The sequence below is a fragment of the Anarrhichthys ocellatus genome, unplaced genomic scaffold (genome assembly GCF_004355925.1).
Source record: "Anarrhichthys ocellatus isolate YVR2014 unplaced genomic scaffold, GSC_Weel_1.0 scaffold126, whole genome shotgun sequence".
NCBI classification, from domain to species: domain Eukaryota; kingdom Metazoa; phylum Chordata; class Actinopteri; order Perciformes; family Anarhichadidae; genus Anarrhichthys; species Anarrhichthys ocellatus.
The window spans coordinates 445,552-467,594 of NW_022280156.1; the positions used below are offsets into that span (position 1 = coordinate 445,552).

Consider the following 22,043-nt stretch of genomic DNA (forward strand, 5'->3'; position numbering starts at 1 on the left):
CCCCCCCCCCCCCCCCCCCCCCTTCTCTTCCAGGATTGGCCGTTTGACGACGGAGCTCCTCCCTCTAACCAGATCGTGGACGATTGGCTGAACCTGCTGAAGCTGAAGTTCAGGGAGGAGCCGGGCTGCTGCGTGGCGGTGCACTGTGTGGCCGGGCTGGGGAGGTGAGCCATTAAAGTATTGTGTTTTATACAAGTATTATGAGTATTCTGTTATGTTTTATACAAGTATTGTGAGTATTACGTGCTTATCTCTGCTGTGGCTTTTCCTTCTGTTTCTACGTTCTCTGACTCAAACAGTAATCTGTCAGAAATCAATCAGAAATGTCAAACATTCTGCTTTTTTGATGCTTTTCTCTGTTAAACAAACACGTTGAAGACATTGAGCTCCAGGAACATTTGATATATATATTTTCTATTGTTGAATAATCTGTTAGAATAATCTAAAAACAATAGAAAATATGGAGAAAAGCCTCTTACATGTTATTATAACATAACTGTTACACAAATGATTATTCTATTCAGTGATGTCTCATTGAGTTATTATTGTGATTAACAGAATGTAACTTCATAAAACAATCACTTCAACCGCTCTGAAGTCAGTAAACCATTACAATGCTAAATGTTATCATTTTGCTTTGTTATTGTAATCTATAGGTTTTTTCTTCATTAAAACAACAGTTATTAGGAAATAAAAGTGTTTTTATGGATTAAAACAAATGTTTTCATTTTTAGTTTTAATGATGTATTATAATCTCAGAGATATGTTAAACAGCTCACGATTCCCTCTTTAATATCTATGTTGTTGTGAAACACAAGATGACATGTGAACACATCATAATGTTATAATTCACCTTCAGCCAGTACTCATGTTCACTGAGCAGAGCCTGAAGGCATCATAGTGAACCTCCGTTGGTTAGCCGTTAGCGGTGCTGCTAACGTTACTAGCTCTCCTCCTGTTGGTCTAAACACTGATTGGTTGTTTACAGTTTAACATTATCAGAGATGAGAGACTAGAAACACATGAATGATGTCCTGATCTCGTATTTTACTGAATATCGGAGGTGAACGATCGTCAGTAAAACTTTATTTAAACTGTGTCTTGTCTCCCTCAGAGCTCCTGTTCTGGTCGCGCTCGCCTTGATTGAATGTGGGATGAAGTATGAAGATGCTGTCCAGTTCATTCGACAGTAAGTGAGACGCGCGACCAGAACTGTGTTTTAAATCATCTCCTCCTCCCGGCACGGCAATTACTTTGCCAAAAAAGAGAGAAAACGCTCAATAATCAAAGTTAAAGATGAATTTTCAGATAGCATTATTATTTTTCGCAAACTTTTTTTGTAGATATTGCGATAAAATTCTGATTGTGAATAATTTTTCCCATGATAATCCTGTTTTAAGCCCTGATGTTTGCCTTTTATTCTGAAAAAAGGCCAATATTTATACTAAGCTGTTAACGTGGCTCATGAACATTAATATTCACGTTTACGTTAACATTAAACTACTCTGTCCTACAGCTATTTGTAAATAACAAAATGCTTATATCCAATCCTTATATAATGCTTAAGAGTTTCTGCTTTGGACCAGATATGTGGGCAACAGAATATGACGTAAACAAACGTTTGAGGCTGATAATAAACCTGCAAAAACTCTGTTCATATGTAGCAGATATGACGGTATAGAGGTTACATAAACACAAAGATTTCTTGAAGATCCCTTTTATTTTGGACGTGTTGGGACATCTTGATCAGGACATGAGCTGAGCTGTACAGTGAACGTCGGGCCCTCTGGTGGTCAAACTGTGTAATAGACCGTTCACGCTCAAGCACGCAGTGTTTCAGACACACACACACACACGTATATCTGTGACTTCCTCACATTAACTGAGCGTGTTAGTGTTGCGTAACGTCACATCTGTAAATAGCTGCCATATAAAGTATGTGATGCGTCATTGCTTGAAATGTATTTTCAGGTCTCAACATTGCAAGAGTAATATTGAAAAATGCTGTAATTCATCACAATATATGTAGTTTTATATTGTTTATCGGTTTATCTTGATTGACTGTAGAAATTTAGAAAAAAATGAAATTCATCTTAATCTTAGTTTTTTAGTTTCCTTTGTTTTGGACAAATTAATTGGACTCAAAATACGATGTAGGGAGGTGGAAACACAATATTGTCATACGTGTATTGTTGACACTCGTCCATAGATCAGATGAAACTCTGTTGACCTGATGCCTTGTTTGATTCCTCCAGGAAGCGTCGAGGAGCGTTCAACAGCAAGCAGCTGTTCTACCTGGAGAAATATCGTCCAAAGATGCGCCTGCGCTTCAAAGATTCCAACGGCCATCGCAATACCTGCTGCATCCAGTAGAGCCCCCCCCCCCCCACACACAGTCTGATTACCTGGCGGGCTCCTTTTCTTAGTCATTGTGTTGAAGTGTTTAATTTTGGGAAACCACGTCAAACTGTCCCTTTCCTCTCCAGGTTCAACATCAAGTGTCAAAAAAAGAAAGAAATGAGTTGTGTGAACTGGAATCACCATTCCCCCCCCCCCCCTTAACAAAAGAACCCCATTGAGAGGGTCAGCGCTGCGTCGTGTATCGTTGTAAAGATGTTGGATTGATCGTTTGCCCACAGAGTCTCGATTCGTACGTTCACATCTTCCTGAGAATGTGCTTAAAAAATACTAAAATGTGAGCAAAATTTCTACCCGTTAAATTCTTTCCGGTCCCGTTTCCAGGCTGAGGAGAAAGAGGAACGCCTTCCTTCAAATCAAGACGGTTCATCCATAAATGCCTTACAATCGAAGTGGGAGCGAAGGCAATGGAGGCGGGAGTCGAACCGCCCGCTGGCGTTTGGAAAAGGTTTCATTTTTCTACTCGGAACAAAAGAAAAAAACACAAAAAGCCCTAGCAGTGGTTGCCTTTGTCTTGTGCAGGAAGTCTTACTCTCACTTACGCCCTTTCAGTAACTATTTTTTAATATACAATGCTTAGTTGTTGCAATATTTGTCAATTGAAAGTCTGGAATGTTATTTCTTTTCTCTATCAAACCTTCTGTTTACTAATTAACTGCCATGTCCAAAATGTTTTACTTTCATTTTTTTTTTTTAAATCTTTTTTGCTTCAAACTGGACTTCCAACGTCTGCGATATTTTGTACGCCTTTTTATTTGATGTCCGTAACTTAAGACTTGGATACTTGATGATTTTATGTATTTGAAAATGTGTACTATTATTATTATTATTATTATTATTATTATTATTATTAGGTTGGCTATTTATACTATCAATGGATGTGTGATTTAGTACCGTGAGCGACAAAGTTGTACCTGTTCACCAACCTGTGAGAGTACATTAAATGATACACAGAGAGGTGCTGGCTGCTCATTGGTCGACGGGTATGAATTATTATCGTTGCATTGTGTCTGAATGGAGACAGTAAAACATCTCGGTTCAAGGTCCACTTACCAACATCACATTTATCAGCCACATACACAATAACCATAAAAACATGGTGAGATAATAAATCACTTAAGCTGTAAACGACTTTGAACCTCTCGGGTTAATATTAATGTGTTTATCTATCGCAGACTGAGTCAGTTAACCTTTATACAGACCTGGGAATATTTAATACTTATTTTATACGAACTATCATGTTGTCGATGAGTCAAAGGTCTGAAGTTGAGAGTTAATCGTGTTTTCTTCAGTATGGTCCTCATCATGATGAATATCTATTTTACATTATCTGTCAAAATCCCAAAATGTTTTGTTGCAGTTTAGTTTGACTTTATTTCTAAAGATAAGAAAAAGAATCCTTTGGTTTCTGGTCTCGTTCTCTAATGTCGTTTTATTTATGCACGACAGAATAATATTAGAAAATCTATATTCTCTTCACAGGTTCTTAGTATTTCTTACAGTGTATTCCTGGTTTGTTTTGGTTCGTACTCGTCGATACAAAACATGCAAGAGGTTATCAAAATGTGTTTATTTCCTCCTTTGTACAACTCGAAGATGTCGCCTTGAACCTTGATATAATAAATAAGAAGTCATATAAAACTGCCAGAGAGGTTTCCACAAGAACATCTGATGTCATGACAGAGCAGTTATCAAACATGTAGGGGGGGGGGGGGGTTAAAGTGGACAAACAACAGAAATACTCACAAACAGAATGTCCGTCTTCCAGCTGTATAATTTGCGTATTGAAACATTTACATAAACGTACAGAAAGAGGAATGTGTCCGGTTTGTACAAACAGAGTTCTTCATTCCTCTAATCGTACAGCACAGAGACAACAACAACAAGGTGAGGTAACATGAAACTTTTATGTAAAGCCAATGTTTGCTTTTCAGTGTCCACCTTCATGTCACTTTATAACCACAAAGATCTGCTTCAAGACGACTAAATGACTTTTCCAGATGAGCTCACAGAATAGAAACTAAAGACAAACACGGACAGATGCTCCACGGTTCTGGCTCCTCCTCCAGCTCCTCACATGTCATTGGGGCCCTTCATGCCGGAGTCCTTTGTAGGAACCGGCGACGCGACCATGGGCAGGATGCACTGTGACGACTCGCAGTAACTGTTCACGCCGGCGGTGCCGGGAGGCCCGGGGACTCCGGGGACGCCGGGAACGCCGCGGGGCCCTCGCTCTCCGTCACGGCCTTCTGTGCCGTAAGCCGCTCGCCCGGCTTCACCTGAGAGAGGAGCAGAACGTTAAAACGGATTCCTCCAAAACACACACAGTGTCTGCCCTGCTGAAGGGCCCCTGAGCAAAACAACGTTCTTACTAGCACACAGTGGGTCCCAAACACTGGGTCGAGACCCATCCGACTTGGCCTTAGTTGAATAATGCTGAGTGTGCAGCAGAGTCTAATATTGAGGACGTTTGTTCTAAACTCATATTTCTTAGTCATGATGAGTCATTACCTGGTTGACCGGGGGCACCTGGTGCTCCTTTGGGTCCTCTCGCTATGGGTCCTCTATCCCCTCTGTCCCCCATGTCCCCTGCACAGAGGACACACAATCATCACCGACAGGGAAACACATAATTGAATTTGCCAAATTTAGCCGAGAGTTGGAGCTCAGCCGTCACACCTCATGTGTTCCCTCGTTAACATTAAGATGAACCTGATTGATCCCTGAGGAGGAAAGTGGGTCAGAACAGGATATAAATAAGAACACACGACATAAAATAAAACATGACATCGTTAGCTCCCGGCCAGAAGAAACACTTGCAACTCAAACAATTGATTCTTTCAAAGATGATTAAAGGTTTGACTTCCACAGGATCACATCTGCAAACAGCTTATTCTTCCTGCAGATGCACCAATCAAATCTGTTCTCTCCCAGGACCAATTACAATACTTCAAATCAGCTTGAAACATCTCCGAGGAATTCTCTTTCAAACACCAAAAACATTACGACACGTTTCGGCATCAAGCTGCAGTTGGTTTTTAGGTCTCACATGACTATGCCGGTACAATAAACGCATTTTAAGTGTTCAGAAGTTTTACTGTGATTTCCCTGTCCACATGTATCCTCAACCGAGGAGCACCTCTGATCCATCTAATACGAGTGCTTTCAGTTCCCAATATTAAAGCCACACATGTCGTATGCTGTAAAGACTTCAAAGCCCCTTGAGGGCAAATTTGTGATTCTGGTCTGTGTGACTCTAAATGGACCATAATGTACTAAATGAACATCATGCTGTATTGAAGAAGACTTGAAACTAGAGATTGAGACCATAAACTCATGTTTACAATGTTTACTGAGGTAATAAATCAAGAGAGAAGTAGAGTCATTTTCTCATAGACTTCTATACAACCAGAGGAGCCGCCCCCTGGTGGTCACTAGAGAGAATGCAGGTTTAATACATTTCCACATGGCTTCACTCTTCTGAACCAGAGGTTGCCGCCTGGTTACGATTAAGAGACGGTCCTTAAAAAGTGTTGCTTGTCCTCCAAAATGTTTGAGGACCCCTGCTTCAGCGAATCTCAACAGTACAGACAGAAACAACCTTAAAGTCACACATCCACGCAGACCGTCTGATCTGAAACTCACCTTTGTGTCCTTTGCGACCTAATAGCCCAGATGGACCCTTCAGACCGGGCAGTCCTCGAGATCCGGTGTGTCCAGGGAAACCGTTCTCTCCGGTGGGGCCTGCAGGTCCAGGCGGGCCGGGGGGGCCGGGTATCCCAGAGATGCCGGACTCAGGCCTGCTCAGGCTAGCTGCTAGCTGGGCCAGCTGCTCTGTGACACGGGAGGACACGTTGGACGTTTATATTTGAATGCACCATTGACTAATGATCAAACATTTAAAAATAGAGTTTGGTAAAAAGGTGACAAACACTTACCTTGCATTACTCTCATGCAGACTTGTTTGATGTGTGTATCTGTTGGGGTTTTTCCCTGAACAAAAGAAAAAAAGATTGTTGACAGCGATGAGCTTTATTGGCAAACGGGGCGTGAGCTGTAACCAAATGAATCTAATCTCATAAAAGTAAAGCTGTCGTTGATGCTGAACAATGATTTATACTCTCACCAGAACTCAAAAGAATCCAGAAGAGTCCTTCACTCGAGGGAACGTGTTGCACAAACAGAACATTTTGGAGATAAAACACATCTCACCGCTGGTCCCTGCGTCCCCGGCAGGCCCGGTACCCCCATGTCGCCCTGCACGCCACGTGGTCCCGGTTGGCCCAACTTGCCCTCTTTCCCCTCCTGACCTCTGCCGCCCTCACTTCCTTTATTCCCCGTCTCTCCCGGTGGGCCCGTCTGTAATCAACAGCAGCAGGCAGACACACTGTTAACTCACGATGGGGGGGGGGGTTAGGGTTATAAACACGAAGGAAGAGGTGTCGTTCAGGAGTTGCCGTTGTTTGAAATCGTGTTGTTTAACTGATCCAGACACTAAATGTATCGAGGAGCATCAGCTTTTCATGGCAAACTCAGAATGTCCTGCAGCTGCTTCACAGTAAAGCTTACGAACAAACTGCAGTAAAGCGACAGATTAAGATCTTTACACAGTTGCGGGATGTAAACAACAATGCAAACTATATCACAAAACAAATAAGGATCTTATGAGAATCCTTCAGTCAACTGAAGCGCTGTGGTTTGGTTTGTTTAGGTGAACATACCGATCCTTTCTCTCCTGGTTCTCCTTGATCACCCTGTAAGGGAAAATATTTGTGATTTATTGCAGAGAGTTGCGAGTAAAAGGAAAAATGATGCGATCATACACGTTTATCATCACAAAGTACGAGATACTGCTGACTGCGTGAAAACAGTCAAAGCAGAAGCAGGCGTTTCAGTCGTCGATCACTCACCAGTTCCCCGACATCTCCCGGTGTTCCTTCAGCACCTGCAGATCCCTAAAATTGAAATGCATGACAGAATATTTTGGCATTTAATGTGCTGCAACTCAACACTCAACACGAGTTTTAATAACATAATATAATAACGTAATATAATAACGTAATATTGCAATCTATGAAACACACCTGATCTCCATTTGGACCATCGAGACCGACTGCCCCCTGAGGAAAAAGAACATAAGGAGCATTTGATCATGTGATACATCGGTAGCATCTGTTCTTACAGATATATTATGATATCACATGTTAGAATCAAACTGTATGCTTGTGAAGCTTAAGCTCGTCACGCTGCTTCTGTGTGCTCGTGAAGCATCTGCTCTCAGATTTATCCTCTGCTCTTGGATTTTTTTTGTGTGTGCGATAAGCCTTTCAAAATCCCACAACCAATAGAATGTAGTGTTGACCAATGCATGACCCGGGCCTCGTTGCAGGTGCGTTCACTTTACTTCTTAGAGCGTCCCTGATGGGCAGAGCCGGGTACATCCGCTCACCAAGGTTTATCATGTAGCCTACTGCCCTTGCTTTCTTTATGACTTTTGGAATAAAATGACAGTTTGTACTTTTTCTTTTACTATAATTATTAATGTTACACCAGCTACTATTGCTGGAACTAGCTTTTGTGGCAGCATGGCTCTATTAAGAGGAAGCGGAAGTTGGCTGATTGACTTCTCTGTGTCTGAAAACAGACCACGCAGAGCAGAGAAGTCTTTTAAGCTTATACCTGTATGACTCGTTTCATGTTGACATCTATAAATTCCCACCCAGGTGGCAACCGGGTCAGAAACTTAGAAGCCAATTAAGTGTCTTAAAACCTGCATTCTCTCTAGTGTCCACCAGGGGGCGACTCCTCTGGTTGTATAGAAGTCTATGAGAAAACGACTCTACTTCTCTCTTGATTTATTACCTCAGTAAACATTGTAAACATGAGTTTATGGTCTCAATCTCTAGTTTCAAGTCTTCTTCAATACAGCATGATGTTCATTTAGTACATTATGGTCCATTTAGAGTCAAACAGACCATAAAGCAGGGGATGCTTTAGGGCGGGGCTACTGTGATTGACAGGTCGCTACCACGGCATTGTCCGATCTGGGAGTTGTCTGTGTTTTGGTCCTACAGCTTTGACCCTTTCACAGTGTGTTTTCACTTCATGAAAGTTAATTGTAACTTTTTTGGTCGCCGAAAAAGATCTTATTCATTTTTCAAAAAAACAATATGGCGACGGCCAAAATGCCAAACTCGAGGCTTAAAAGCGGCAGTCCACAAACCAATGGGTGACATCACAGAGACTACATCCACTTCTTACAGTCTATGTTCCCTCCACAGCTCCACACTAATTCAACCAGAGACTGTTCTATTCAGCAGAAATAATGATACAACATAAGTACGGCGTGTTTGAACGAGACAATGTGAGTCAGGGTACATGTGAAAACAAACCTCATGTGATAGAACTGATCTAGCACCTATTGACTCCTGATTGGCTGTTGCTCTCACATGGCTTCACCTTTGTGTTCATGATGTGTCATTTTGTGTCTCTTACCCTGACGCCCTTCTGGCCATAATAACCAGCAGGGCCAGGAAGTCCGGGGACGCCTGGGTTCCCTTTACCTCCCTGTAAAAATACACACACACCCACACACACACACACACACACAAATAAACAGTTAAATACACAGAATGTACCCACACTCAAATTCATAACACAAGATCGACTGTGTGAAACATGTCCAGCTTCACATCATCTGATCTGTGAGGCTGGAAGGACCTGAAGACCCCCCCCGTCATCAAACCATCCACCCCTCACATGTTTCTGGGTGTGTGTGGGTTCTGATTGTGGTGTACAGTGGGCCAACGGGTTTCAGGCATTCCTGGGGAACAGAGAGCTCTTTCAGGGCTTCTCAGCTTCTTTTCCTGCTCTGATCCCCCCCCCCCCCGAGCTGCAGAAACAGCCCTTTGGCCGTTGGATTTGTGTAACAAGAGGCCATTCATGCCCGCTCACCGGCGGATTACAGACTTAACTGCAGCCACAGAAGTTCAAAAAAGACCTGCCACTCTTTAATGAAAGCATGGCACGAGGCTTCAGTTCCCAGATACAAGGTTTGTCTTGGTGAACGATTCTCGTGTTGAATAATACGTTCAGGATAGGAGTTGGTATTTATGAACACTGATGGCCTGCTTTGTATTTCGGGGCCCTGATCTCTTAGTTTGATATAGAGCCGAGGTTTTGCAGTAGAAAGGTTCAGCGGGCACTTTAGCCCTGGGCTGTCAATCACGTCTATGGAATTATTATGTTTTGAGTTTAGCTTCTAAATATATATATTTTTAACTGCTTCACGATCCATCCATGGTCTAATCTCTTCCCATAACAGTATTACTATAATCCGGTTGTTTTCCTCTCTGGTTTAATGAGCTCTTCCAAAGAAGGAATGTTGTTGACGCCCACAGTTTGTTCGCCATCTCAGAAACGTTGTGGACAGATAGGAGTTGACCAGTTGATTATATCTTTATAATTATATCAATACCCTTTTCTTCATATTTGTGATTCAGGTTTTTTATCCATGTGTCATTTATAACATTCATATTTATGTAACAAACAGAGAAAGAGAGTTTGTAAATCCTGTGTCTGCAGGTTTAAGAAATGAATTTATCTTAAGATGTACGTGTGTGATCGATACCAGCCCATAATGAATGGTAGAACAGTAAATAGACAAGCTTGTCTTAACTTCATGAACATCATGAACAGTCGTTTTCTTTGTTTTAACATAACAAAAGCCATCATTTCACAGAGAGATGCATGACTTACAACTAATGTTTGGAGTACCACAGGGTTCTGTGCTGGGGCCACACTACTTTTCTGTGGACTTGATTAGGGTCAAATGTATTATTCTTTATTTGTTATAACTAAGGATGTAGTTAATTGCCAATATTGTATAGTGGAAAATGTGGCTTTTATCTACATTATGAGTTGATGAACATAAGCAGATTTTACACCTGGTTTTATGCATCTGATGGAGACTTACTTTCATGTAGCACACTTGCTCTTGTAATTATGTATTGCTGCCTTGTTATTTTTTTCCCAAGAGTTTTCCACCTAGTCTCAACCTACTGCTCTGTGATTGGCTAGTACTGTCTAATACCACTGCTCTGTGATTGGCTAGTACTGTCTAATACCACTGTGCTGTGATTGGCTAGTACTGTCTAATACCACTGTGCTGTGAATGGCTAGTACTGTCTAATTCCACTGTGCTGTGATTGGCGGGTTATCTGGTGATAGCAATGTGCTTCCCCATGCTGTGACAAGATCATGAACAACCCTCTTTGTTGTGGATGAAGTTGTTGAAATTCCCCCATTTAACGTTTGGCTAGTTAGCTAGCTAGCTTGCTAACTCCACAATGCTTTCATGCTACACTGGTTACTGAAAATGAGTTGTACAACGTTGTCCCTCATCTGGCGATTGCAATGTGCTCACCGACGCTGTGACCAGAGGGTGTGACAAAATGATTTGCATAATCACGCTGAACACTGTTTTCTGGGAAACCCACTCCGTATCATCTCTGTTTCCAGCTGTTGATGTTACTTCTGTAAAATCTCTACCGTCGCGTCCTCCTGTGCAGTGATTTCATCCTCTGACACTGCGTCAGTCATTGGCGTGGTGTTCAGGTGTAGGGGGAGATCTTATCCCTGATACTAGACAGTCTTACCCTGGGTCCTGGTGATCCTAGAGGCCCGCCATGCCCTCTCTCTCCTCGTCCACCCTGAAAGAGAGAAAAGAAAATTATAATGCGGATAGAAAACACAAATAGATGCCTAAATGTATCAAATCACAATGGAAAGAAATATTTAGTTTAGCTTTATTAATGTGTTTTCTGTTGTTTACTGTGGAAACTGACAGTGTGACAATGAAGCAAAATGTAATTAAATACTATATTTAAAAAAATTATATTTCCAATTTGCGCTGCCAATCTAAATGATTTTAGATACAGTTCTGCTGTTTTGGCTTTTATCTGTTTTTATGTCACACTGTGTTTTCTGTGGTCAGCTTTGGCAAACTAAAGTTCCTTATTTGTTTGCATTGTGTCGTATCAGATGGTGCAGAAGTATAAGACGATGCAGTGTGGCATGATGAGAACACTGCACATCGATCCGGTTGATCCTCAAGTCAGTTTTCCTTTTAATCTTGCAGACGAAGGATAAATCATGTCAATAACCCTTCAGAAAGATGTTCCTTATTAACCTGCTTGAATCAGACTTTGACCATCTTTACACGATCTACTAAATGCAACCTTCTGACACAAAGCTATTGTCAGTCTGCGTCCTGTGAGTGTGTCATGATGGAGCTACTGGACACACAGCAGGAAATCAGTGTTTGGGTTAGAAGCACTGAGGAACATTCAGATGTTTTGCCTCAGAGGCCTCTGGGACTCCCGCCGCCTCATCAGGATGAGTGACGGGTGCCGGGGGCAGGAAGTGAAACCTGTTTCCTGTCCCAGGAAGTTAAACTGTGTCTCGCAGATTTAAGTGAAACGTAGATGCAGCTGACTCACTGGTCCTCCTCGGGCTCCGACCGGTCCCACTTCTCCCTGATCGCCTCGCTCGCCCTGGAAGCAAATACAACATCAAATCAGATACTTATCAGAGCTTCGGAAAACACATGTCAGTGGCATCGGTTTGTACTTCAAGTGAAGCTTGAGACGAGGAATTTATCCAATTCTTAAGATATCTTAAACCAGTTAAAATCCAAAGACCACATTTAGTTTTCGTGAGGTTTTTACAAACTTACTCTGAGGCTCTTGTTTTAAAATGTAATTATTTTTACTGTCACACAATGTGTTTCAAGCTGCTTTAAACTTACTTGTTTCCCCGGAGACCCCATCAGTCCTACAACACCTGGATCACCTGTGGTACCCTGGTGACAGAAAGAGAAAAACAGTTTATTTGACTTTAAAAATATCGGACACTCTAGAAATAGTCATGAGTAAAAGTTGTAGTTTTGGAATCAATATAAAAATGGGATCGTACCACTACACCACTGACTCCTTTCTGTCCGTAAGCGCCTGGCAAACCCTACATGAAGACAGTGATATGAAACATCAACAGATCGCTCACACCGTTAATGACTCAGGGATGCTTTTGGGTCAGGGGTCACACTTACAGGAAGTCCTTGTGGGCCAGCATCACCTGGAGCCCCATTCTTTGCTGTGAGACCCTAAAAAAACAAAACAGAAACAAATTACATACGTCCTATCTAAAAGCACATTTCATAAACAAACAAAAAAGATCTACGACTGTAAAAGATATAAATAAATGGTCGGTAGTTACCTTGGATCCTGGCAGACCAGGTATTCCATCACGGGCATCTGGACCAGCGAGGCCCTGTGGACCGGAAAGAAGTGAGGTTTACGTAGATAATCACACAAAAGTGTCTCTCAACAGAACAGCATATAATATAAGATACTGTTCATAAAGTGGCATTATGGGAAGATTAATAAGTTATTATGTTGGAAAAAATGGTTGTAAAGAAAGACAGTGGATGAGTGAATAGGAAAGCAGCAGGACAGTCGTTATCTATTGATTGATTGATTGATTGATTGATTGATTGATTGATTGATTGATTGATACGATGAAGCGGTGCTCACAGGCTCTCCGTTTGGTCCCGGCACTCCACTGATTCCAGACGGACCTCGATCCCCCTATAAAGAATAAAACCAAGAAGGAAGCGGAAACATATTGAATTCATGACATAAAACTCAAGTAACACATGAGAAGGAGAAACAAAAGAACAGTGAGTCATTGAGAGAGTTTTATGAAGGCGGTTGATACATTTCTTTAAAACAGTAATTGGTTCAGAAATCTAGAACTCTACAGCAGCTCGATTACGTCATCGCTTCCTGTGTGTGAGATCTTACCTGCACTCCCGCTGGTCCGGGCTCACCTATGGCTCCTCTTTGACCCAGGTCGCCCTAAAAGATGTCATCAGTCGTTTTTTATTTCGTATCAGTATTTATGTCTTAATAACAACAGAGGTGAGACAAAGACGGGGACTCACTGGGCCTCCCTGGATCCCCCGAGGACCTCCATCACCTGGTATCCCACGAGGTCCCTGATGGAGACGGAAACAATTGTTGTAGTCAGAAAAAGTTGAATTTGTCGAGGAAGTTTTAACAAAACCTTTCTTCAATTAAAAGATATATTGTGTCAAGATATCAGGATTGAATTTATGTAAATGTAGAGCGTGCATGTGGAGCTGTGACATAACGACTAGTTTCCTACGTGTTTCTTCATCCAGAACAGACAATTCAGGCATCTTATATGACGTCATATCATGTTGAATGCATTCTATTATGAGCTTTTATTTTGAAATGTCTTGGATGGACATTTAGGAGGTTGGCTGGTCCTGATTGGATAATTGATATGGAGGCTGTTTGTATAAAGTTTAGACTCTTCTTGTAGATCTTTCTGTTGGATGAAACATAATGAAGGTTTTCTGTATTGTTTTATGATTTTACGACTTCATGTTTGACCACTCTTACCCGGTCTCCTTGGGAGCCAGTTATTCCTTGGAGACCTCTTGATCCACCTTGGCCCTAAAATCAGTCAGCGGGTAGAAGGAGAAGAGACAGAACCATGTTGATGTGTTTGACTGTGAGGAGGAGACATCTCATTGTGAAGCATGCTGAGAGAGAATGGTGGAATATTTTACTGGTAGTCCTTGAGCTCCAACTTCACCCAGCAGTCCTTGTTCGCCTTCCTCTCCCTGAAAGAGAATGTAAGTTATGTCATGCTGTGACAAACACACATCCATGTTTTCACCTGCTCTCTTTTACTTGAGCGTCATTTACTGCAGAGAAGCTGCAGAGAAAGCTGCCTCATACCTTTCTAGAAACATATTCTAGAAATGTTGTCTCTGCAGCTTCTCACTTGTGAACAATATCTTTGTTATCTGTTGCAGGAATAGATCAAAGAGGCTGTGAGATGTTACCTTGTGTCCTTGTCTTCCGGGCTCACCAGATTCCCCTTTAACCCCCTTGTGGCCCTGCAGACAGACAGGAAGCAGAGATGGAATCCAATCATCGTGTTGCAAGTCACGAGAAGGTCTTTGCACTTAAGTCCCAGGTCCTGAACTATGAGTTTAGAGTCTTAAACAAGTCTTAATGTGCTATTCACCAAATGTAAAGAGCGCAATTTTCCGCCCACACGTTTTGCAGACTGGGATTTGCTTTTTGTTTGCCACCGCGTAGTTTCTGTACGCAAACAAAATTATCTTTGACATCTTTTCAGTAAAGTAATGTCAGTTTTTTTTAATCTTGGGCCTTTGAGGAAGAAGTTGTCCAAAGTGAAGTCACGAGTCGTTGGAAGTTAAAGTCCAAGTCTAGTTGCAAGTCTTTGTTGTTGTTGTTCTCTAGTCGAATTTAACGTGATCAAAATTGTGACTCGAGTCCAAGTCATGTGACTTCTTGTAAGAAGTGACATTTATCTATAAGATGCGTTTAGTGGAAACAGGACAATGAGAAGGTGCTGATGAGCAGTTAACGTGGGACCAAACTGAGATCAGCCTCCGTGACATTTCACTCACTTTCATGCCGGGGAGACCAGAATGTCCATTGAGTCCAGCGGGGCAGGCGTTGGGACACTGAAAAACACAACAGCCTATTTGAGGTCATGGAAGAGCCCTGCCACTAGGGGGCTCCACTGTCCAGGGACCCCCATGAGCTCGCAGAGAACGCAATGAACAAATGCTTCTGATGGTTTACTACAATTTGTTCCTGCTTTACTTTACCGTTGATGATTATAAGACAATACCTACAGCCGCGTGAGGTTCAATTTAATAAAGGTTAGTTTGAGTTCAGGCATTAATGACGATGTGCAGTCTCAGATGTCTGAGCTTTCTACGAGCACCTGAACACATCACTCTGGCTGTCAGTTATATTACAACACAACAATTATCGAACTTAGACCTAAAAAAAGTTATTTTGAAATCAGATAAATAACATATGCTGACTTTGTGGTGCTATGTCAGCCATGTTTTTTGGTTTTATTCTTCTTCCTATCAACTGTGAATCATCCAGAATACTCTTCATTCTCACAGTTTAAAATGTAGCAGAGTGTACAGTTGTAGCATGTTTAACATTATACCAAGTGCTTTTATTTTGACGAGGGAAAAAAGTCAGTTTTGTTGAAATGGTTGAAAAAGAACCTCCTTTGGGATCTTACCAGGTCCTCGCCTTGATACACACCCGGAGGACCCTAGAACACAAACACGCTCACATGAACTTTAAATCATTCATTCGGGAGATTTTCATTTTGTTAACAAATAAGAAACATCACTCTGAAACTTGTATGAGTTGTTATCCGACCTTTAACCTCCCACAGTGTCCCGCCCGCTCATTGAGAGTCAGTGTTTATCTTTATAATATTTGAATCATATTTACCCGCGGCCCAGCAGCACCAGCAGGACCCACTTGACCTCTCTTGCCTCTTGCTCCCTGTGAGAGATTTGAGAAGATCAACAGCTGCCCTCATCGACACACATCATTTACATCTTCTGTTCTTTTACTTCATGTCAAGGTAAGACCTTTTAAAACGTGTTTATTGCTTAGCTTTATCATGTTTACAGTGTACAGTGTACACTTTACATACTAAAATCATACGTGTACTCACAGGTGTTCCAATTTTGCCCAGTTCCCCTGGCAGCCCGTCGGTACCCGGGATGCCCTGTCAGCAAACAGCAGAACACGAACGTCTGATGAACAATCTGATGCAATAAAGCCTCTAAAACACTGAAGCAGATGCACGTTCTTTAATATATGTATTATATATGTGTTATATATTAATACAGTGGTACTACCACAGAGTAGTAATACTCAGCTACTATGTACATTTACTCCACGACAATTCAGAGGAAGTATTTTACTTATACAAAAATATAATCGACAAAATAATGATTTATTATTATTATAGGATGAAATAAGATTAGGATTACCAGCTGCATGATTAAAGTGATGCACATATTAATCCGTCAATACTTATATATAAATAATACAATATATATTATTCTGAAATGAGCAATTCTGCATAGTGAGTACTTTACCTTTAACTTTTGAATGCAGGAGTATTTCTACACTGAGGTATTACTACTTCTACTTAAGTAACAGATCTGAATGATTCTTCCACCACTGTTAACTTCTTATCAATGTGAAAGATAACGATAAATAAACAGATTAAAGGACCAGTGGGATTACATCTCACAGAAAGGACGAATATCTTTTACTGCTCAGCCCGTCATTAGCAGGAGATGACGTGCACGCTGCTATATCTGTATCCCCGCTGTGGTTAAGTGATAATATCAGCAACTGTAGAACAACCTATGGAAGCGAACTGTAATATATGTATATATATATGTACACCCTGACAACACTGTATATGTTGTGTATATACTCACATCCAGCCCATCAGGTCCGACACCCTGTGAGAGAAATCAGGGATTCACGGTGTCAGACTGAGACGGATCGATCAACAGAACCAATAAAAACAATCGGGTGATCAGCGTTCAAATGGAGCTGAATGCCTATTTCATTGATTGCATTACTTGTGCTGACACGGCTAAATTCAGTGTATAGCTTAACAATTTCACATACATTTGTCATACTGTGACATATTTATAGATTTCAGAAAATATCCTTTTAATATCATGAAAGGATTTAAACCCAGCTGTAATAACGTGTGTACGGGTTATTTAAAACACAAAAGTAAGCCGTTGCAAGAGACTAACAAGACTAATATGTTTTCGTCTGCAGATCAGCTCTTCAACTTGCTGTTTATCATCAAATAAATGACATTTTGTGTTTATTATCTTATGTATCCAAACTCTCCCACAGATTGCACTATTGATAGAACTAGGGCTGCAACTGATGATTCATTTCATTACTGATTAATCTGCCAATTCTTTACTTAATTCATCCATTAAATGTTTGATCTGTAAAATGTCAGAAAATAAGACAAATGTTCATCCAGCTCAATATCTTGTTCAGTTTAATATGATATAAAACATAGAAAATCAGGTCGTCGGCATATTTGAGTCGCTGAAAACTTTTTTGCAGAGAAAATGATGATGATTATTATGGGATGTAATTACCATTTCTCCAGAAGGCCCATGTGGCCCAGAATCTCCCTGAAAAGAAACAACAACAAAACCGTTGAATTTGACAGATATAGAAGAATATACATTTATTCAACAGAGAGATTGATCCAGCAGAATGCAGCAGTAATAATCTTACTTTTGGTCCCTTGAGGCCCACTGTGCCTGAACCTCCAGGAGGTCCAACAGGTCCCTAAAGATGACGTTAAAAAAACACAATGATGAAAACAAATGCTTTAAATACAACATTCAACAAAGTTCAGCGTTCACACATTGTTTTTATGTTGAGAGAATAATATGTGTTGAAATTGTTGTTAATAATTATGATAAAGTCATAATCAACCAACGTTAACAAAGATTCAAGTCTAGAGACACTGTTCACCACTAGTACGTGATATCTGTTGTGCAAATGAATGAAAGCACTTTAGGTTCTGTGTCTGATAACTTCAGATATTGTGATGTCGACTGTATTACAGGTAAATAATATAATCTTGGACAGATCGCTGCCTGCAGAAGAACACCACAGTTGAATTATGTGATTCGTTATGACTGCGAAGGGTTAAAACCAAACAACCGAACACCGGGGACCCAAAACTTAGTTTTGGGCCTTTTTGTTTTTTGTCGGTTATGATAATTTTACTCACCAAAGTCATTTCTGGGAACGCTGCAATAATCAACAAGCTACAACAAAGCCGATAGGACAGGAAACAGGAAGAAGGGGTTGTTGTTGTAAACAAGCCAACAGTTTAGCTGGATCATCTGAACGTCTTCTACTCAACCTGAACCCCACGGATCCTGACAAAGTATCTGGTTTTGGGTCATGTTCAGGTTTCCTGTTCGTCTATGTTAAATGTAATTTCATTATGAAACGTCTCTTTATCTCTCTGATTGAGCCAATCCTCTGTGTCCATGTGTGTAACGTTGGCAGCACCAGTAAACTCCATTTAGACCCACTCAGATCTCTATTTTATTTGCAGGTTTATCTCGAAAGCGAGTGCAACCAAACTGCTCGATCTGACCGGGAGTTCATTTTAGAACTGGGCTTTGAATATGTTGGGCTAACCTGGGAGCTTCATTACAACATGCTCGTGTTTCTCTCAGGATTCCCAGATCTCTGCATCTAATTTGGTGAGAAGTTTGCCATAATTATTGACCTAAAATCAAAATTATGGAAATAAGTCGTAAAAAATACAACAATAAATGATCCTCTTGAATCAAGACATGAATTCAAAGTTGGGAAACTTCCTCTGATTACTTCCTCTGCCTGCGTTCATCTTTGGAGACTAAAAAGATATACCAGGAGGAGGCGTGGCCTTCCTTCCATTAGCTCCTCCCCTCACCTGCCTCCCCCATAAATAACTCTCAGAAACACACTGCACCTGGTCAGAGGCCTCAGGAGGACAGGAAACAGGAAGAGAAGCAAACAGTACACACAGTAACGAAGCTGTGTACTTATCTGGTGTATTGTATGCTGCTGTAGGTGTAGAAATCTCCTCCACGTCTTCTCACCAAGTAACATTTTTTTGGGGCTTTTTCCACAAGTTTCAATCCACATGAAGCTCTGAATCTGTTCTCAGCACCGTCACCACCGCAGACACACTGAGTCCATTCTGCACCACCTTCTCCCAGCACGCGGCCCGTACTTGTCTCTGGTGCAGCCGACCCCCCCCCCTCCTCCCTCCCTCAATCTCACACAAAAAGGACCCCTGTTCCTGTCAGGAAGCGACTCGAGACTCTCCCCTAAATAGATGGTTTATTCAAGGAACTCTCAGTGGAAGCCAAGACAAGCTGCTCACACAGCAGCAGCAGGTCTGAACAGCTCAGATCTTACAGAGATTCAACACGTCCTCTTGTTGGAGACTTTAACCTGCAGATCCAAAAACACCACGTGTGGTACCTTTCTAACCAGGTACCAGTCTGTGCCGAACACTGTTGCTTCACTTACATCTGCGCCCGGAAGGCCTGCGGCTCCTGCAGCTCCGTCTCTGCCGTTGTCACCATCAGGACCCTGGAAGCAGAAAGTTCACCTCACGTCTTAACACCGCTCGATCGGGAGCAAAGTCAGCAAATCATCTCACACTTCTGCACGTGACGAGAGAAAATGAAAAGTGCACTCACTGGTCCTCCGTTCACCGTGGAGTCGTCTCCTCTGTCGCCCTGGAGATGCACGAGGAACATAATCAGACGAGGAGGAGGAACTAAAGAACCTTTTGAAGACAGTGTCTCCCATTGAGGACCCTCAGGTCCATTTCTTGATTAGTCTTGGAATTAACCTGGCATGTGTTAAATTCTGCTATTTAATAAAACACACGCATGCTTCATATTTGAGCTTGATTCCAATATTTCTATTTTGTAACTGATTCAGGATCTTCTCCACTAAAATGTGATCCCTGGACGTGTGCAAAGGACTTTGAACTTTGAAGACCTTGTTGATGAGAATATGCCAAAATAAAAAGAACCTGAACTACTAACTTCTTGGTGCATTGTGGGTATTTTAACTCATGAACTCCTGATTATGGTTCTGTTGTTCTATATTCAGGGACTAAGAAAAATCATGATCACGACACATATACGAGTTTATTTGATGGGGTTTTGAAATAATTTCCAGCTCATACTGCAGCATTTAATCTAATAAAGCAACAGCTGCTCAGTAACTCTTGTTAGGTCGATTAATCTCGGAGCAGAACGTGATTCTGTTCGTATCAGGATGAAGTCACGTGAGGACCTTTTCATTCCCAAAGGACGTCATCGTTAAAACAACTCAACCATTAAAAAGCTGCTTCGCTGAGCTGATTAACCCAGAAACACACTGATCCACAGCTTCAGTCCCACATCTAGAAGTCTAAGACTCAACCGGCGACTCACATCAATGCCGTCCACTCCGGGCACGCCTGCTACTCCGATCGGCCCCTGGGGGCCTCTGGGACCGACCGGGCCCCTCTGCAGAACAAACACACACATAAAAAAAAAAGAGAAAATGTCACTTTTTACTCTCACTGAACTTCATCTCTAGATATGTTCCAGAGCTGCAGCTCACACAGAGTCTCATTGTTCGGGTGATGTGAGGGGAAAGGTCAGGGAACTGAACCTGGTTCCCCATTACAGTCCCATTATACCGGCATGTGTTCAGATTACTGGTGCTGACGGGACCTGATTGGTTCCAGGTGTGTACACTGGGATGAATGGACCCCAGTTTGGACCACTTCTTAGATAAACTTCATAAAGTAATTGAAGTCTTTTTGAATAATAGCATTGAATAATGCTGTTTTTTTGCTGAAAAAACACCTCAAAGTCCCTAATTCAACGTTCACGTGTCACTTAGTGATTTTATAAATGGCTCGTTTGATAACGTGAAATCAACAAACATGGTCAAAGAAAATCCAATACTAAAACCATAAATTAAAGTACACTTGAGTCCCTAAAAAGATGTTCTCAACAAGACTCAAAAAGATTTAATAAAGATGGATATTAAGTAAAAGCACGACAGCAACACACACAGGTCATTATAACAGGGAGTATATAGTGAAGAATAGGAGGAAATAAGTTCAGTGAGGTACATTAAAGTCTACTTTGAATAGCAAAAATAGGCTTTAAGTGCCAACAGGAATATAAAATATGATACCACAAGAGATTCACCATAATGTCACAAATACAAACTTACTTTTAAGGATCATACGTTTGCCTCAGATTCTCAATTTGTTAATCATTCGTACGCTTCGGAAGTAAAAGGACTATACAGTAGAATAAGCTCTCTATAAATTCCTCACTGGAAGGAATAACACAGGACCATGCGATGGAGAGAAAGAGCACCTTCATCTTCTCACCTGAGCCGAGCACATCAGCACGATCTGCAGCAAAATCACCAGCAAAGACTCTCGACAGATCCAGGAGAGAGCCATGGTCTTCCCAGGGCCGAGGAAGACGCTAAAAAGTCCCTTTTTCCCAGATTAGACGGGGCTCACGGACGGTCCACCTGTCAGTCTCCCCCCTGTCTGAAACCCCTCCGCCTGCTGGAAGGGGAGGACGTTAGGAAGTCCTGATTATTCATAAGCAGCTGAGGCTAAGCAGGAGGGGGGGGGGGGGCTTCTCTATACGAACAGGGTGGAGTGTACTTTACTCTGAAATTAAATTGAATGTGATGCCTTAGTCAGTAGAAAGTGACCGCTACAATAAAACGTTTGGTATTGTCCTTCATGGCTTCAAGATTTAATCCAAAGCTTTTGTTAAAAACTGTTTAAAAAAGGGATTTAGAGGAGAAACGGGGCGTTATTGTCGCATGTTCAGTTATTTTTAGGTTTATTATCATCATCCAGGATCCAGCTGCTCGACAGGCGGACAGCAGGACAGAGATCAGGACTCTGGTGGACCAGAGGAGGACTCTGTGTTCACACCATGGTGCTCCGTCCTCAAACATCAGTCAGAGTTGATGCACAATGTTTTCCTCTTTTTAATTTTTAACTGAACTCATTTTACAACTTTGAAACTTTCAAAGTTCATTAAGCGAGTTGGTCCAACAGCTGTTGTCTTGGTGCTG

The 22,043-nt window shown here is 41.6% G+C and overlaps 2 protein-coding genes across 3 annotated transcripts in view; one reads left to right on the plus strand and one right to left on the minus strand.

Moving 5' to 3' along the window:
• Nucleotides 1-3,390, plus strand: part of ptp4a1 (protein tyrosine phosphatase 4A1) — a 6,931-nt gene extending 3,541 nt beyond the window's left edge. The window contains exons 4-7 of one of the 2 annotated variants that reach the window (XR_004213853.1): nucleotides 34-164; nucleotides 1,115-1,189; nucleotides 2,256-2,650; nucleotides 2,743-3,390. Coding sequence is in view for 1 of the 2 variants with exons in the window: in XM_031877115.1 (XP_031732975.1) it covers nucleotides 34-164; nucleotides 1,115-1,189; nucleotides 2,256-2,373 (324 nt within the window). In the remaining variant the exon portion in view is untranslated. Of the gene's footprint in view, nucleotides 1-33; nucleotides 165-1,114; nucleotides 1,190-2,255 lie in introns of both variants that reach the window. The other variant, XM_031877115.1, reaches the window with a different exon arrangement.
• A 583-nt stretch (nucleotides 3,391-3,973) lies between these two features.
• On the minus strand, nucleotides 3,974-21,481 carry col9a1a (collagen, type IX, alpha 1a). The gene is made up of 32 exons (XM_031877116.1): nucleotides 21,334-21,481; nucleotides 20,375-20,449; nucleotides 19,628-19,666; nucleotides 19,455-19,517; nucleotides 17,649-17,702; nucleotides 17,507-17,542; nucleotides 16,814-16,837; nucleotides 16,033-16,086; nucleotides 15,804-15,857; nucleotides 15,586-15,618; nucleotides 14,948-15,004; nucleotides 14,354-14,407; nucleotides 14,075-14,128; nucleotides 13,905-13,958; nucleotides 13,421-13,474; nucleotides 13,281-13,334; nucleotides 13,011-13,064; nucleotides 12,694-12,747; nucleotides 12,527-12,580; nucleotides 12,394-12,438; nucleotides 12,227-12,280; nucleotides 11,919-11,972; nucleotides 11,076-11,129; nucleotides 8,914-8,985; nucleotides 7,503-7,538; nucleotides 7,329-7,373; nucleotides 7,140-7,172; nucleotides 6,631-6,777; nucleotides 6,357-6,411; nucleotides 6,064-6,252; nucleotides 4,930-5,007; nucleotides 3,974-4,697 (listed from the first exon to the last, which is right to left on the minus strand). Exons 1-32 carry the CDS (start codon nucleotides 21,406-21,408, stop codon nucleotides 4,492-4,494), a joined length of 2,064 nt encoding a protein of 687 aa, XP_031732976.1. The 5' UTR covers nucleotides 21,409-21,481; the 3' UTR covers nucleotides 3,974-4,491.
• Between the last annotated feature and the right edge of the window lie 562 nt (nucleotides 21,482-22,043).

Bases quoted from the DNA above. Each gene is read 5' to 3' on its own strand.
- col9a1a (XM_031877116.1), bottom strand. From the start codon at position 21,408: ATGGCTCTCTCCTGGATCTGTCGAGAGTCTTTGCTGGTGATTTTGCTG. The intron at 8,986-11,075 runs GTAAGACTGTCT...GTATTTTTACAG, and splicing joins TAGGATCACCAGGACCCAGG to GGAGGTAAAGGGAACCCAGG. The intron at 7,374-7,502 runs GTGTGTTTCATA...TTTCAATTTTAG, and splicing joins ATGGTCCAAATGGAGATCAG to GGATCTGCAGGTGCTGAAGG.